Source organism: Poecilia formosa, unplaced genomic scaffold, assembly GCF_000485575.1.
Source record: "Poecilia formosa unplaced genomic scaffold, Poecilia_formosa-5.1.2 Scaffold15, whole genome shotgun sequence".
Classification (NCBI taxonomy): Eukaryota; Metazoa; Chordata; class Actinopteri; order Cyprinodontiformes; family Poeciliidae; genus Poecilia; species Poecilia formosa.
The window spans coordinates 3,949,393-3,965,922 of NW_006799954.1; the positions used below are offsets into that span (position 1 = coordinate 3,949,393).

A 16,530-nucleotide genomic window follows, 5' to 3' on the forward strand; every position below is an offset into this window, starting at 1 on the left:
TGAGATCACCCAGGGTTTCCTGTGTTGAGAAGCTATAAAGCTAAACTGAATTTAATATTGTATTTCTGCATTCATTGGTTTCAACTTTACCCGCCTCTCATTATGATCCCGTATCTGTAAGATTATTGATGGACATGAAAGATGGGGATAAAGAGAACACTTAAACTGCTAAAGTATAGCAAAGAACTGTACAATACTTGAGTAAAAATGTGAAGGCAGTGATTAACAATCATTTTTCCAGGGGAAAGATGGAGAGAAAATAGTGATCAGACAACACCCACATTTTTCTTCCATTTTGTAAGGATTTAACTCTGTTTAATGCATGGTCTGAAGAAAATTGCTTAACATCAAGCCTATAGTCAAAAAGTAAAATTTAAGTTTTCCACAAAGGATAATAACTGAACTCCTAAATGATGGAAAAAGGCATTACATTTGGATGACTTCACATTAACCCTGATCCAGCAGCATTGGGTGCATTGGGGTAAGAACCTAGGTGGAGGAAGTGATGCATGATGTCTTAAGCTCATCGTTCAAGCTTGTGGGGGCAGTTTTATAATTTAAGGTTGCTTCAGTTGGTCAGGTCATGATCAACACTGTTAGAAGTCCAAAAAAATTAGGTCAGCTGTCTACACAAAAATACAGCATTTCATTTCCAGGCATATTATGAGATGACAATGCCAGAAATCATCAAGTTCAAAGTAGAAAAAAGTGGATCTCAAGGAGCTGAAAACATTTCTACATAAGTCCAGACCTTAACCCCATTAGGAATCATTAAGACGACAATATAGAAAGTTCTGACTCTTTTGTCATCAATACAGGATTGCAAATTCATGACTTGATGTTGCTGCTTGTGTTTTTGAATAAATATTTTAAGTTTTGAATGTACTCCATAAGGTAGTTAGCTGCTGGCTGTCCTGGAAGTATCCTGATAGCAACGTGTGTCCAGTGCAAAATGCGATGCCAACAAACAAGCATGGCATGTTTCTTCAGCCACTGTGACCCAGTACAGGATTTAAGACTCTGTTTAAAACCCCCGACCTCGTAAAGAACTACAGGTTGCAGCAGACAGTCCAATAACAAAGGTTAACACCTCAATTTCAACCAGCATCAACTGATCCAATGGCCAGGTCACGCTGTACCTTGTTAGTTAGCACATGGGTCATATTTTCAAATGTAGACTTTTTTTTTATTTTGTTCAATCATTGACATCAGAGTGTGACCCATGAAACAGCTTTACAAGAACAGCATCAACCTGTCCTTTCATACAGATGTAAAGGAAACTGAAAGGACGTAAAGACTTAACCTGAGCATTTATTGATTTTTTTCCCTTATCTGTGACTCCTCCCGTCAAAGCCGCTCAGTAGCTCCTACCAAAATTCTCATAATCACCTGCTTAAATAGTCAATAAACAACATATGCAGATTCATGCTCTGGATCTTCACCTATGTGACTGCTGCTGATGCCTCTCCCCTTTTCTCTGTTTTTCTCCTCCTCTTTCTCAGTTTGACAGGAGTGGCCGAGTTACACTGATGAGAGAAGAGGGGGCTGAGACACTGCCAAGCCATTGCCAAGTTCCCATTCAAGCTCAGGGTGAGGCAAGATGTGAGCTGCATACCAGCCAGCAGTGACTGCCAGCCTGCTCCTACAGCTCTGTTCTGCAGCATCTGCAGACAGTGCAAAGTCTGTTCACGGCTCCTGTCCTTTAACAGGAGCCCCCAAGAGCCATGCGCTCAGGAGCTAATCCAGAATGCCAAAATCTTCTAGTCACCTGACTTCTCCTACATCTCAAGCACACTTAACGTTTTCAGATGCATTTTTTTGTTCCTGCTGATGCTTCCTTTTAAGAACCTGTTCCCACACCTGTGCAGGTGTACCGACACCCAACTTGCACATCAAGTAACATAGGCAAACAGATGTGCGGCAGACAGGAAAGCTGAGGAAAGTAGTTTCGGGGAGATGGGACCAGCTGTTCAGTTAGCACAGACACAAGAAGTGTCAGAAGCACATAAACAAATGAACAAAAAAATGTAAATAAAGAATTAAGTATCTACCTCTGTCCCCACGAGTCTGAACACAGGCTGGTAAACTTCTTCCAAAACGGAGACTAAAACATAATAGTTCCTCCATGTCACCATAAATGAGCTAAAGGTACAGAGAGCATTCAATCCATTCAGAACAGTTCTATAAATTCTCTATTGATTTGACAACTACAGCTATTAATCATAGCAGAGCTGGACAGAACACGGGTTGAAAGAAGTGAACCAGAGGCCTAATTTAGAAAAAAAGAAAAAAGAAAAAGAAAACTATTAAATCAATACATTCACACCACCTAAGATCAGAAAAGACACGATAAAATGAGATCTGGCAGAAAAAGAAGTATCAGTTGAGCTGCAGGTGGCCTGGCAGAGGAACTCAAAGTTACAAAGTTATGACAGCACCAATTTGAGTGGATCAGCAGCTTTCTCTCATCATGCTACTTTAAACTTTCCTCTCCTCTCCTCTCTCTTTGCCTCTCTGTCTCTTTCAGCTTGGCCAAGTATGTTTAAACTGAGAGGAATGGATACAATAAAGTACTTTAAAACTCAACCTCTAGCACCACTCCTGGGCTTCCGAGTCCAGGCACCACCGGCAGCACTGCTGACACAATCCACTTTCTGAAAGATGTGCAGCACAGGATTGAGCCGAGTCCTTTATATGCTGAAGTGCACACAAAATGCACAAATTCTGTGCTGCTCTTACATCTCTTCCCCTCAACCGCCTCCTTTCTAGGGTTTCCTGTGTGCAGCGTTTAGGAGAAGCCAATCTGTCAGGTGGTGAGGCGCTAGCATTAGCCACAGTGATGGTGGGCCCTCCAGGGTCTCTGCTCGATTTGGCTCGCCTCTCTACTATGCTGGGAATATGGCTGGCTCAGAGAGATTTGTCTTAGTGAGGTGCACTGATGGGAAATGCGCGGTGCAGCGCCCCTGATGAGGGCTCAGGTGGTGCAGTGTTATTTCAGCTGAAGGCTTCTCTACTTTATCACCCAGCAGAGAGCAGCATCCGGAGAAAAAGGATCCAATGGCACGTGCCATGTTTTACGAAGGCACTTTGTGAGAATGTTTCCATAAGAGACTGAAAAACAGCTAAAACAATTGTAAATGTCACATTCAGTTCATGGTATTTGATATCATACAGGTCAAAGGCAGCCTCTCCCAGTGCGCCATTAGTTCCTTTTAGCTAGTTCTGGGATATATTTAAATGCTAATTAAATATATTTAAAATAGTGTGGTTCAATGTTGTTTTACAAGGCAGATAATCTTGTCTTACGCCTGTTAGAGACATAAAGTTTTTTATTTAAAACAAGTTTTTTTAAAAAGAAAAAAGAAACATTTCTGTCCAATTAAAATCTTCCTTCCTGCTATTAGTGACTCAGAAAATATAGTCTTAAATTATACAAATACAAAACAAGAAACAATGTTTAAAAAGCTAAAAGTTTTTGTCTTCAGACTGAGTGAATCGATGGCGTCACAACACAAAAACGCAACCACACCCATCACGTAAATATCTGTTACTTTTCATAAATTATTTTACATGTAGGTGAATATATCTTCAGTAAGATGCATAATACGAGTCTCTCTTTTGAAAATCCAGGTCCTGACAGAAAGGCAGAACGGACCATTTGTGATACAATATAACGCAGATTAGCTGATGGTAGTTTGAATGAGAGGAAGAAATCAGTAATGAAGGCAGCATTTTGCGGGCTGCTCTAGTTGAGGGAAGCAGAGCTGCGTGTTCATGTGGAAAGCACGCTGGGAAGTAGGGTGGTCACCCCATCAGGGCCCAGAGGAGAGGTGAGGTGACCCGGGGTGGAGGACGGAGTAGCGCCCCAGGACTCCATACGCCGAAGCGTGGGTGTCAAACTGCCCGGAGCAGCTCTTACACCAGCAGTGCAACACGACAGTGGGGCCGTGACCGACTTTGAAGCCCACAGAAGGTTACAGAGACAAAGAGAGATGGGAGGCTGCTGAATGAGGAAGAGAGGCAGAAAAAGAAGCGGAAAGATGGAAAAGTAGCCTCCGTGGCAAAACAGTTTATGACCTTCCTTGGAAACATTCCATAAAGGCGAAGGCTGGAATGTCCTAAATGCTAAAACTGAACCTCCCTAATTTACTAGTTTGGTTTTTTTTAAACATTCTCAACTCTGTATGATCTGCAGGAGTTAAGCACAAACCACTCTTTGCAGAAGCCTGCACTTATTGACCTGAGATTACTCAGTGCTTTTACATTTGGCTTATCATCCATGACAATGTTGGAGCAAAGAAAGTGTTTAGCACAATGCAAGCTGTGTGACTCTATTAAATGGGCTACAAAGTTTCTGTTGCCACTCTGCTGCCCACAGATACCACATATTGCTCCGACGCACCTTGAAATTCCCAAACCCAGCCGGACTAAGCCCCGTGTAGTAAATCCTAGCCTTTAAGAGAGGGGGTACATTTTCCCAAGCCATCTCTGGCTAGCAAGCAGAAAGCCATCAACGTTAAGAGATAAGGTGCCATGAATATCTGCCACCCTCCTAATCCTAGACAAGGATGAAGAAAACCAGAGCATGATGCTGGCGAAAGGAAAAAAAAAATCTTTGCTGTGAAACACCTTTGATCTGTACACAGGAGCACTGTGGACATACCAGTAGAGCTTGGCTGGATTACAACCACATATCTCCCACAGGCACCAGCCAGTGCTGAAACTCCTTTGTCAACAATCTTCAGATCCGTCACGGAGACAGATGCACCAAAGGTGGAAGGTTAGACATAAACAGGGAAATATTTGTCCAAAGTAGAGTGGCAGCTCTGCTGCGCTGAGCACCTCTGATTATTTTGATAGGGTTATAAATGCATGCTTGAGAGGGTATCTGTCAGGCAAACAGTACACGTAATCTTCATGTCCTTGCGTTCACATCCTACCCGTCAATCCTCAGCTCCATGCAAACATTAATCTGAACAGACGTTTCCTGGAGTGTACGAGTCATCACAAGGCTGCTGGAAAATGCTCTTTCAGTGTCTGATGTGATCCTTGCAAGGCTAAGGTTTCTGCAGTAGGTTTGCCTAACTTTCTGAAATAAGCACAACCTCAGAAAATATACTGACACAAATTAAAGCAGTAATAGACCTGTTAGTTTTTGTTAGCTTTGTTCAGATTTTTCTTTAAAAGACATAAAGGAAGAGAAAATACTTCTATAGATTGGCCCTGAATGTTTAGCTGAAATATATGCTTTGATTTCCAATGCCTTGTTCTAAAATGTCAGTTTCAAGTGGAAACATCAGAGGTTTCTCATCTGTCTCAACCTCAAAATCCAACATGGTTGCTATGCTTACGAACATAAGTCATAATAAACCATTCATTAGCACTTCTCACTGCTTTTACTTTATGAAAACAGGTACAAGTTAAACTGTGCAAACTTTGCACGCAAACGTCTTGCTTTATATTTTCAAAATCAAAGAAAATGCAAGGGAAAAAAAATTTCTCAATTAGTTTTATAGCAACTTAAATTTGAAATAAAGCTTTTATATATATATATATATTTACTAGGACAGCCTAATTTAAATGGTTAAGTGTAGTTAATTAGCTTTGGATTCACCTTGCAAGTAATAGTTCTCCAAGTTTCTACTGAGCATTAATAAAGGTAATCCAAATACAAACAGCAAAACAACTTGGAAAAATGTTTTTTTATGCCAGTGATTCCTTTCAATGCTTAGTGTGGAGAGCACTGAACCAACAAACCATGATAAAGCCACATGAGCATGAAATTTGTACCAAAAATTTATTTAATTTGAACTGGAGCGACACTGAACTTTTAAAGTGCAGTTGAAATGTGCTCCCATGTTCTCAATATAATTGCAAAGTGCAGAATTGGACAATTTGTTGCATCTATTATGGAGCAATTAACTTTATTTCTATTGTCTGAGGGGATTGCTGTTATGACTTGAGTGGTTTTTAAAAACAAAAGAAAATAGTTCATGTTGTTTTGTTCTTTTTACTTTTTTGACAAAACAAAAATTGTTGTAAAAGGAAATGAAATCAACATAAATTGTTAACTAAAAATGATCTTGGCGATTTTTTTTCCAGTCTTGCTGAGGTCATGGTGATGGCGTCAAGATTTTATTTTTTATTTTTCCTCTAACGTTTTGGGAACCACTGGTCTATGCTGGATCCTAAAATAGAACTTTATACAAGTGGATTTGACTGTGCTTCTAGTTTATGTGAAAAAAACAGTCAGAAGAATGTGTTAGAGGAAGGACAGAAAAGAACGAGACACTAAAAGAGAAAGTGACCTCTCTAAGTCGAGGTAGTTGGACCCTTGGCTCTTTTGCAGGGAGACATTGAGAGGTGTCTTCTCCTTGGAAGGAATAATCCATTTAAACCCGACTTGCACACCTGTGATTGATGTCCAAACAGAAGCAGCACTTAATAACCTCTATCATGCTGGGTGACCTCGTGGCCCACGGTGGGCACCAGTTTGTTTATGGGTGGTACCTCCGACACACTATCTGTGCAGAAATTCTGTTGTGGCTAATGGGCCGGACTGAGGGATTGGACTGTCAGCGCAGTGTGAGCCCTCATTTTTCTTTCCGAGCGTCTAAGGTACAACCCGCGCTCCCTTACTACAACCCAACCTCCCTGTACTGCCGTCATCTGTCAGTGGAGATGGAGTCCTTTGGAAGACGGAGGCGTGTTGGAGAGTGTCAATTAGCATTAGCTTTCCTGACAAATCTGTTTTTCCTCATCACACAAAGGCCTTGGATAACTTGTTCCTAATTTCTCTCTGTCACAACAAGGGTGGAGATGAATTTGCCTTCCAGCTGCAATTCAAGTCTAGAACTAGGACAGCAGGGTTGCTAACTCTGGAAGTTGAAATAAAGGAATGAAGAAACATCCTATCCATAATGTTTAATATTAACAACTAAGCAGTGACTTTGACAATGTTTATGAAGCAAGCCATTATTAAAGCAGGCAAACTTAAAGTGAACAGATGTGAATTTAGTTGGACTGTGTTTGTAAAAATGAGAGAAATTTGTGGGTATCAGATTTTGATTACTGTCATTTTAAGGGGATTAATACTGTATTTAAAAATTTTAATTTAGAAAACTTATACAAGTTTTCTTGGTCTGTGGCTCAACAATAAGAATCCTCCTCTTGCAACTGGATGGCTGTGGGTTTGATTTCATCTCTATCCAGCTACGTCTCAATGTGTCCCCAGGGTAAGACAATTAAACCCAAATTACCTACTGATCTACATATTAGTGTATGAATGTGTGCACATTTATGAGTGCAATTGGGTCAATGTGACTCTATTGTAAATATGGTGAATATAACCACAAATGTGTATGTAAATAACTTGCGTCAAATTACCATGTACATTTTTTTCTCTCAAATCCTAGTAATAGACAATAAGCTAAAATCTATTGCAATGTGGGAAATATTATACCAGTGTCTTGGATATGATGCTGAATGTAAGTTTTTTTTTTTTTTTTTTTTTACCCTGCTGCCCCCTTTCTTCATCAGGAGCGATTTTGACATTTGACGGCATTAATTCCTCCAATAATGAATAAAACTTCAAGTGTTGGACTTTCCATGGGAGTTGTTTGACATTACCTTCACATGTTACAACAATCTCTCAGACATCATCTCCTGTGTTTTTTTTCTGTCTTCAATGTTTTCCGCTAACGGTGCTCATAATCTAACATAACTTTCAGACTATAAGCCACAACTTTTTTTTTCTTTTTTTTTTCTTTTACACACTTTGAATACTGCGGCTTAAATGACAATATGGCTAATAAACAGATTTTTACCAATAGGTTTTCAAAGGCTGGACTGCTGTGTGTTGAAGAGGACAGCACAACCTTAAGGGTGAATTTGCCTCGAGACAAAAGTGACATTGAGAGCAACAGTGAAAGAGAAACTGAGAAAGTGTGCAGCGAATTCTGAGTGTTCAAGTCCAACAAGGAAGAAGACGACGTTAGTGGTTTTAGGGCCCAAGAGGAGGATGAACATAGCGATTAATTGCTTTTCCTGGTAGCAGGGCTCACGTTCACAGAATATTTTACATCTATGACTGTTTTTGTAAACAAGCTTGCAGTTCTTCACCTCCATCTCTCTCAGCTTAAGAAATGGTCAGGTTTCTGGGCAGTTGTTTGGTCTGCCAAAGGATATTGTGCCAGACAACCAAATCTGGAAAGAGTAGTATTGAATCAGGTAGGTTTTGATCATCACTGATCCTACGGTTCAGTTTGTGTTTCTCCTCAGAAAAATGGTCTTCCAAGAAAGAAGACTTTAAAAGATACTGATCTAATAATCAGAAGTGAGGTCGTAATATGTATTTTTTTTTAAACAGACCTATTTTCAGTTCCAAAAAGGTCATCAATCTATTCCACTGAAAAGTATGTTGACATTGAAATTGTGACACATTGTCAATTAATATTGAACTTTACAGTTTACATGTACTGTTGTAGATCTCCATTATCCTTAAAGTCTTTAATATGTCTCTTCTTATAAGACTCCCACATAATAATATCATGATGGTAAATTAATGTGATCTGGCAAAAAAAAAAACCGTTGTAAGTGAAAGGTCCAATCAGAAGAGAGCATTTCCAGATACTGGCTGCTGGTGACAACATGTAACTTACGATTACAGACAGTCAGCCATTTTGGATAAGCTATTTTTCTTCAAACAGCTTTGAACTTACTATTAAAAACACAAAACAAAGCCTCATCAATTTAATATAGAGTTTCTTCTAAGTTTCAAACAACGGATGACTGCAGATTTCAATGGATTGTTGCCTAACCTAATCAGTTGTCACTCGATTTACAGCCAAAGACGTGCATACCACAGAGGCAGATAAAAAAAGAAAGAACACAGGAGGAAAGACATGAGGAAGATGTGACTCACACTCCAAAAGGCTTTTGTTTACGTTGCTGAAATGTTAGCTGACCTTAAAGGTTATCTAAAATGTACAGAAAATGCCAAACCTCCTGACAAGAGAGCAAGGCCTCTCTCAGAGCACAGCAGCACTCTGGGGGCACAGCGAGGAGTCAGAGAACAACATCACAGAGGCTGCAAAGCCGTATGCTCAAGTTACTTTCAAAGTCCCTCCTCTATTTGCCCTCTGCTGTGTGAGGATCTTTAGTCTTAATCAGCTGTATTGTTCTGTGAAGATGCAGTTATGGGAAGCGCTAAGCTGTTTATTTATTGAACAGGCTGTTTAATTCCTCCCCACTACTGCATGCTTGGCTCTGCAGACACTATTCTTTGATGTTAGGGCGCTCCTGGTGGAGTGCTACGACAGGCTCCCACTGGTGAAGCAGCACACAGTACAACAATAAACAGCAATAAGTTGTGGCCTAGTCAGCAGCAGCAGAATACACAGCAAACTACAGCTCTCTTTGTCGCGTGCGCTCTAGGACAGCCTTTGTGTTCCCACCGCAGAATGTGTGTAAGCAACTCTTTGGTATTTCATAACATCCATCATAGGATAAAATTAATGAGGATCTGTTGTACAATGTATGGAATCTGTCACTAACACCAAAGTTGTATAACAAAAACAGAACAAAAAAAAAAAAAAGAGAAGCAGCTAGAAAGATAAAATGATTATATCCTTAGGTGTTCAGTAATAACATTTTCAGATGTGCTCATAAATAAAAAAAAAAAAAAAAAGGTATGTTGTGCAGTGCGACAAAAATAAATTACACACACAAAAAAGCAAACACAGAAGAAGGTATTAACTCTGAAGATAATAATATAGGTATAAACATCTGGTAATTCATAAGCATGTTTTACAACACACACTGCTCTATACTAATAAGAAAATTTAGCACAGCATGAGGATGCATGAACATTTTGTAGCCATTAACATTCAGGGAAGTTTCAGCCGGTTTAATGAGCACTGCCAAAGCCTGTCAGGCTGTGCAATCAGTGCTCCTCTGTGTTTAGTAATTCAGTGTCCCTCAGTGACAGCTGCTGGTTAGTTATAGTGCCAATTTAATAAAGGAGGAAAGGTGATGGCTTTGGTTGGAAATTGCATCTTTTTATAATGAATATTAGGAGAAAACAAACAGATGTAGACTGTCTGTGGACCCAGGCCCCTTTACTGGACCTTTGTGAGTGATTCCAGTTTTGGACAAATAGCTGCATTATAATGCATGTGTCTATCTGTATATGTAAGCATTGCTTTTTTATTTTGCAACATAGATAATTCCATGGTTAAATGTTCCTGTTTATTAATTGATATTATTAATTAGAATTTGTCCTTCAAATTGAAGGGAGTGCATTGTTTGGAAGTACAAATAGCGCCAGTCACATTTATTGCAACCCCACTCCCTGTAAAGATATTTAAAATACCATTATCTCGCACAACAATTACAGGAAAAATATGCTCTAAATTAATATTTCATGAGCTTACAGAGAGGGGGGATCTATGACCATTGCTGTTTGCAGAGTCTTTCTTCTGGATATATAATTTGGATCACCATTTTGTTAAATGACCCAGAGATGACCCACTTCTTGCTTTGGCTCAACAGTCATCCTTTCTTCAGTGTTTATTTAAAATCTCCTAATATTTCAACATTAATGAAACCTCACACTTTACTATGGTTCCCCTTGGTTTTTAAAAAAGAAAAAGGCCCACAGCATCATAAATCCATCACCATGTAGAGTAAGTTATTGGTTTTCCACATGTTTATTATTTTTCTTCACTCCTCACACACATGAAGTGTTTGTGGCTAAAAAGTTCAATTTACATTTTGTTTAGCCACACAGTTTCAACTGAATATCTGTCTAGGTTTGAGTAAAATCAGCACGCTTATTTTATTTTTTTTTAATGGTAGGCCAGAAAAAAAAAAAAAAAAAAAAAAACATCATGGCATGCTTCCCAAACAACCAATTGACATGTAAATATTATACAATAACTGACATGGAGACTTGCATGAATTCTAAAAGTGAGTTTGGTAGTTCTTTTGTTTGTTGTTGTTTTTTTTTTACCCTTCTTGCTATTTTCCTCACTCTGAGTGGGGGGAAGACAAACTTGTGTTAATGTTCAGCCTTGTTGCCAGTGGCTCGAAGAAATTGGACTGTGTCACGTCTCTTTTGTACCCCAGAGAAACGCAGAGAAATTCATTAATTGCTAATTGGAAATTCTAACAAACTCTGATCAGCTTAATAAATAAAGTATGAGGAATGTTTCAGTAGCATCTATTTTAAAAAAGATAGAGGAATCAATAATTGTGCCAACTGTGGTTTCAATAATTATTTCTATTTTAATGTCACATTATGCGACAGTAGTAAAAGATGCCGCTTGCTAAATTAAATCAAGCTTTAGTGAAATATGTGCATATTCCAACTGTAAGAAAATTAATGTATTGTTAGCACTGCAGTGTTTTTAACACAGAGTTCATATATTTTTTAAAATAATTGGACTTAAGATTCTTTAATCTTTCAGTTGTTTTTTTTACTCATTGTTGTGCTCAGAAATGTTGTTTTGGCCTGACTCTTTTCTTTTTTTTTCAAAAATTGTGCTCAATTTTACAGAAGTTGTCACCGTCTACTTGAACTACAATAGAGCTGACTTATTGTCAGTTACAGACAAGGAAGATTAGCATGTTAATTAATCCATAAACATTTGGCTCCTGCTGATATTATTGAAGCTGTATGCTAATTCAATGCAAATAATAAACTGCATGATGACAAGAAAAAAAGAAATCCTCTCCACAGGGGAAATTAAAATTTCACTAAACAGCAACAACTAATTTTCTTGTATCCAACTTTGTTAAGACAAAGAACTCCTAATTCAGTTTATCTCAACAGCTGTAAAGTTTTCTTCTGTGACTTTTTGCAAGTGACTTTGTTTAAGTGCAATGAACCTCCTCATTTCCAGGGATGCCTTCCAGCACATTCGCTTTAGCCACATGAGAGGACAAAAGCCATGTGTCTTTAATTTGTTAACCTTCTTCTACACTGCGTTTCCTTGTAAATGATAAAAAAAAGTTTTTAGTTGAAAATGATAGCTATAATTCATACTGAAACAAGACTGTTTGCAAAGTTATGTGAGAAAAATATATGTACAACATGCAAAGGGAATAAATCATTTTGAGGAACATTTAAAGCTTACCATAGATGCCTGTGGAAATGCATGGGAAGGCCTGTGCAAAAAAAAGAGAGAAAAGAACAAAGTAGTAATTAATATGCAACCAAAAAATAATGACATTTCAGTGTATAACAAGATTGTGAAGAAGATGCAGATGCCATGACTATGTTTATCTTTAATTGCAAACACAACAATGTGCTTTTCTGTTTGGAATCCGCAGCAGAGGAATTTAGCCATAATGAACTATGTACCTGCCCATTATACGTGTGCATTAAACTGCAGGCATTGTGGGACACACAACGTTTACCTTTGGATGGAGGCTGTTTACCTCTGTTTGCCTTCACCTGTTTGTTCCCAGGAGAAGCAATTTACAGAACTCATTGCATAAATCCCTGCAATGCTAATGTACAACTATAATGTGAAAACTGATGCAGCTCCCATTTACAATGCACACACAGTTATACAAGTTAAAGTTGCTGTTTTTAAACAGCAGGCTTCTAAAGTCTATAACATACACAGTTCAAACATATATTTGAAGAAAAGTCAGGATCACAGCGGGTTGAAGATGATGTCTGGTAAAATGTCATTTGGGACAGAGGCTATTAATAGTCGGTGTCCATAACAGCAGTAGTTAGTTTATTTTGCCAAAGGGGAACAGTGAAACCCGCTCATGTAAATTCATAGGTACATGTACAGTAGAGCGTGTTACCTAATAACACATGAATATCTAACTAAGGCCTGATTCTGTCTGTTGCCTACAGCTTAAACTTATACATACATTTATGACATTTCTTTATTTAGACCGAGTAGACAAGATAGCAAACCTGCGAGTTTGAGCTGCCAACTGTGATCCAAGTAGGTTTTTCAGTGCCTAACATAAACCGCAGTTACATCTGGATCAACAACAGAACATTCAACTACTCGACAGCAGAAACACATATCCACATAAATGGATGGAACAGTCTGATACTTGGGTAACAATAATGTCTTAAAGTCATCTCTAACAGAGTCTGATTAAATTTAACTCCCGTTTCCTGTTAATGATGTACTGTCTGTGATTTTATGCCAGCAAGACCCACAATGTTACCCAGCAAGCTGTGCAGCTGTGCTTTGAAAAAAAAAAAAAAAAAAATGTTTTTAAAAATGGCCTATTTGTGAGCTTGGCTTGGATATCTGTATTATAGGTCATGCATATTAATATAAGCAGTTCTTCCAAATAAGCTAAGTGTTTTTACCCATTAAAATGACAATCACAGGGCATCGGGTGCTTCGGTTAGTAAAGTCTGCAGAGGCTACAGTCCTCGAAGCGGTTGTCCTGGGTTCGATTCTCTGTCTCAGGCCATTTACAACATGTCCTCCCCTTTTCTCTCAACCCTATTTACTGTCAATGTACTGTTCAATAAAGACCAGCAAAGAATAAGAATCTCAAAACATTTAAATAAATAAAAACAATGTTCACTGCAAAGAAAGAAAGTTGGCTGCTTCTTTCTCTGGTCTCACTGTGTCATGTATTCAATAATCTTTCTTATTGGAGATATCTGGAAAGTGACTTGAATAAATGAATTGTTCTCTCACTTCTCAACAAGTAGGAGATGCCATGGCGAGCCACTAAGTTGTCCAAAAGCATGCTGCTTTGTTCTCCTTTTCCAGCTACAGTTAACATCTCTCTGCCTAAGCTGCAAATGATTGTCACTGACTAATCCTCATTCAGACTCGCGTATTTATGCATACAAAGAGAGTTAAATGAGGAGGGGTTACAATGTACAGCAGTAGAGCAGATGCTCCATTTACGAAAACCACAAAGACTCCCACATTCTCACGTCCTCAAGTGGTTGTCTACATGAAGAAAGGTTTTTACGATGGATACTCAGTAAGCTGTTCACAGTTCACTGTTGACTAGTGTGGGACTGTCCTTCAGAGACACAAAATAGTACAAACAAAAAAATAGATTTGACATGGCTATAAATAATCAAGTGTTAGTTTTACTCTGACTTGTGAGCTCCTACTTGGATCACAAGGTTTAACACCAGTCCAGAATATTGCTTTGTTAATAGCAGATTTACACAGAAAGCAGAGGAAACACGAGACATTACATTTTGAGGAAGTCGACCACACTTATAAGTTTTGTCAGCACAGAGTTAGATAGAACTGCTTTTGACATCAAAACATAAAATACATGTGCTAGTTTTGGCTTTCTGCTGGAAATATAAACCATTGCCAGTAGGGGCAAGGCATTAAGTCAGACATACAAACATACATGTTAAAAGCAATTAAATCTCACATATTAGGTGGCTTTTTATCAGAACTTCGCAGTAGCTTTCTTAACCTAGTTAAAGCCATGTGGATCAGCATATTTTTGTCAGATAAAAGCCACAGTTGGAAAAAGAAAACCCAAGAGTTTCAAGAAAAGCAGATAATGTGGCTTCTGCAACATCACTGGTGAGTGAATTAAGTGGGACACAATCATAATAATAATGTAGAATATTTAATATTAATGAAATCCAGTGTTATTTTACTGCCCTTTATAGCTAATGAGTTTCCAAGCTCATATATATAGCCTTGATATTTTTCACTTACGGGACTGGGACTCAGATTTAGCAAATGCCTGATCTTAAGTGATTATTTACAAAATAAAAGAGACATCCACACAAAAACAGGAAAAAATGCTAAACTATGACTATTTTTATAAACTAAAGAGCAAAAACCCAACAAATATTTATGGATGTCTTTTCCAAAAACATTATAAAAAGTAACCACCTAGTAATAGTTCATGCTTTGTCGCATTTTGCAGCAAACATATTATTCAAGCATGGCTTTATAGCTTAAAATAGTTTCATTATTCTTTACTTCTGTAAGCTAATATATTATGATGCATAGGCCTTGCTGTGTGCGTTTCTTTTTCACATTCATCTTTTTAAGTACATTAATAAACACTAAAGAGGATTTTTTTTTTTTTTCAAAGATCCTATTTTGTCCTCAAAACAAGCTGAATACATGCTTCACTTCTTGCATTCATCAGAAGGTGTGGCAAGAGCATTAATATAATAAGAAGACAAATACAAAAAGGAAAAAAAAAAGGTAAACGGTCCACTAGAAGCTAAAGCAACTGAATGAATACAAAACAGCTCAGAGCTGTATCAAAGAACAACCTCATATGTCAATTTCTTCCACTGCCAAAAGTGAGCCAGCAGTTTATTTTTCCACACTCACCCTGTCAGGTTTTATTTAGAAATATGTTGCTGCTGGCAGCTATGTCAAGATCACCTCATTTCAGAGAGAAAAACACAATTAATAGATCTGAAGAGAGGGAGAAAAGGAACAGGGTTCCTTGTGTGCTTTCTGAAATAATCATACAATCATATTAAGACGGCACACACAGCCCGCACTTTGAAATACAATACCCTGTTTGTCCTTGATTTAAGTGATGAGGAATGAGTCTCTGCTTGCTTTCTTATTTACCAGTTTTCAGCCTCAGTCTGTCAGGGTAATGTTTTCTTCTTTGGGTTGATTTAAATCTTTTACCAAAGCTTTGACCTTTCCTGATGACTGTCTGGGTCTGACACAAACCACAGATGATGAAGCATGGAAGAGCGAGACTGTTTCTACTCCGGTGCTAAATTCTGCCTGTGGAAAAGAGGGAGGCAGGATAAAAGAGCAAAAAGGAAAAATAAGCAAAAAAATAAACAATGTAATTGAAAAATATTTGCTTTTAAGTTGCTGATAAGTTGAACAAAGCAAATAATGCTTGATTATGATTTCTGTTCACCTGGAATAATCAAATTAAAACAAGTGGGATGATAAATACTTCAATCAGTTAAAATGAGCAACACTTTCTAATTCCTTCAGTAAGCCTTTGCTGCCAAAACTGTCACCCTATTTCAGTTGAAAAGCCACAATGTCAGTCACTTTAACTTGAATGTCTGCTCTGACATCAGCTACTTTCTGGCATATCAAAGACTGAGGCAATGACAAACCACCAGCATAATCAATTAAAATTTATTTTATTACTCTGCTGGCTAATCCATTAAAAACTACTGACTTTACTGGCGTGAAGAAGCATCAGGTAATCACTTAATGGGATGCTGTCAAGATCTGATACATGTACTTGTTTTGTTTAAGGCCTGGTTTTTGATAGAAATGAAGAGAACTAGAGAAATGTACAAAAAGATTTGAGGACCAAAGATTTTCATATATATACATATGCAGTATAAATTCCCTTCTCACCCTCCGTGGGTGGTCTCTCTCATCCTCTGAGATCGGGTCCTCTACCAGAGGCCTGGGAGCTTGAGGGTTCTCCTCCAGTATCTTGGTTGTGCCTAGAACTGCACATTTCTGGACTGAGATGTCTGATGTTGTTCCTGGGATCTTTTTCAGCCACTGCTCCAGTTTGGGGGTGACTGCCCCGAGGGCCCCGATG

General features: G+C 38.4%; 1 protein-coding gene across 1 annotated transcript in view; it reads right to left on the reverse strand.

Annotated features, from left to right (window-relative positions):
- The window catches only part of macrod2 (mono-ADP ribosylhydrolase 2), a 479,923-nt gene that overhangs the window by 122,417 nt on the left and 340,976 nt on the right, over window positions 1-16,530 (reverse strand). The window contains exon 7 of the mRNA XM_007546309.2: window positions 12,138-12,168. Coding sequence (XP_007546371.1) covers window positions 12,138-12,168 — 31 coding nt within the window. The remainder of the gene's footprint in view (window positions 1-12,137; window positions 12,169-16,530) is intronic.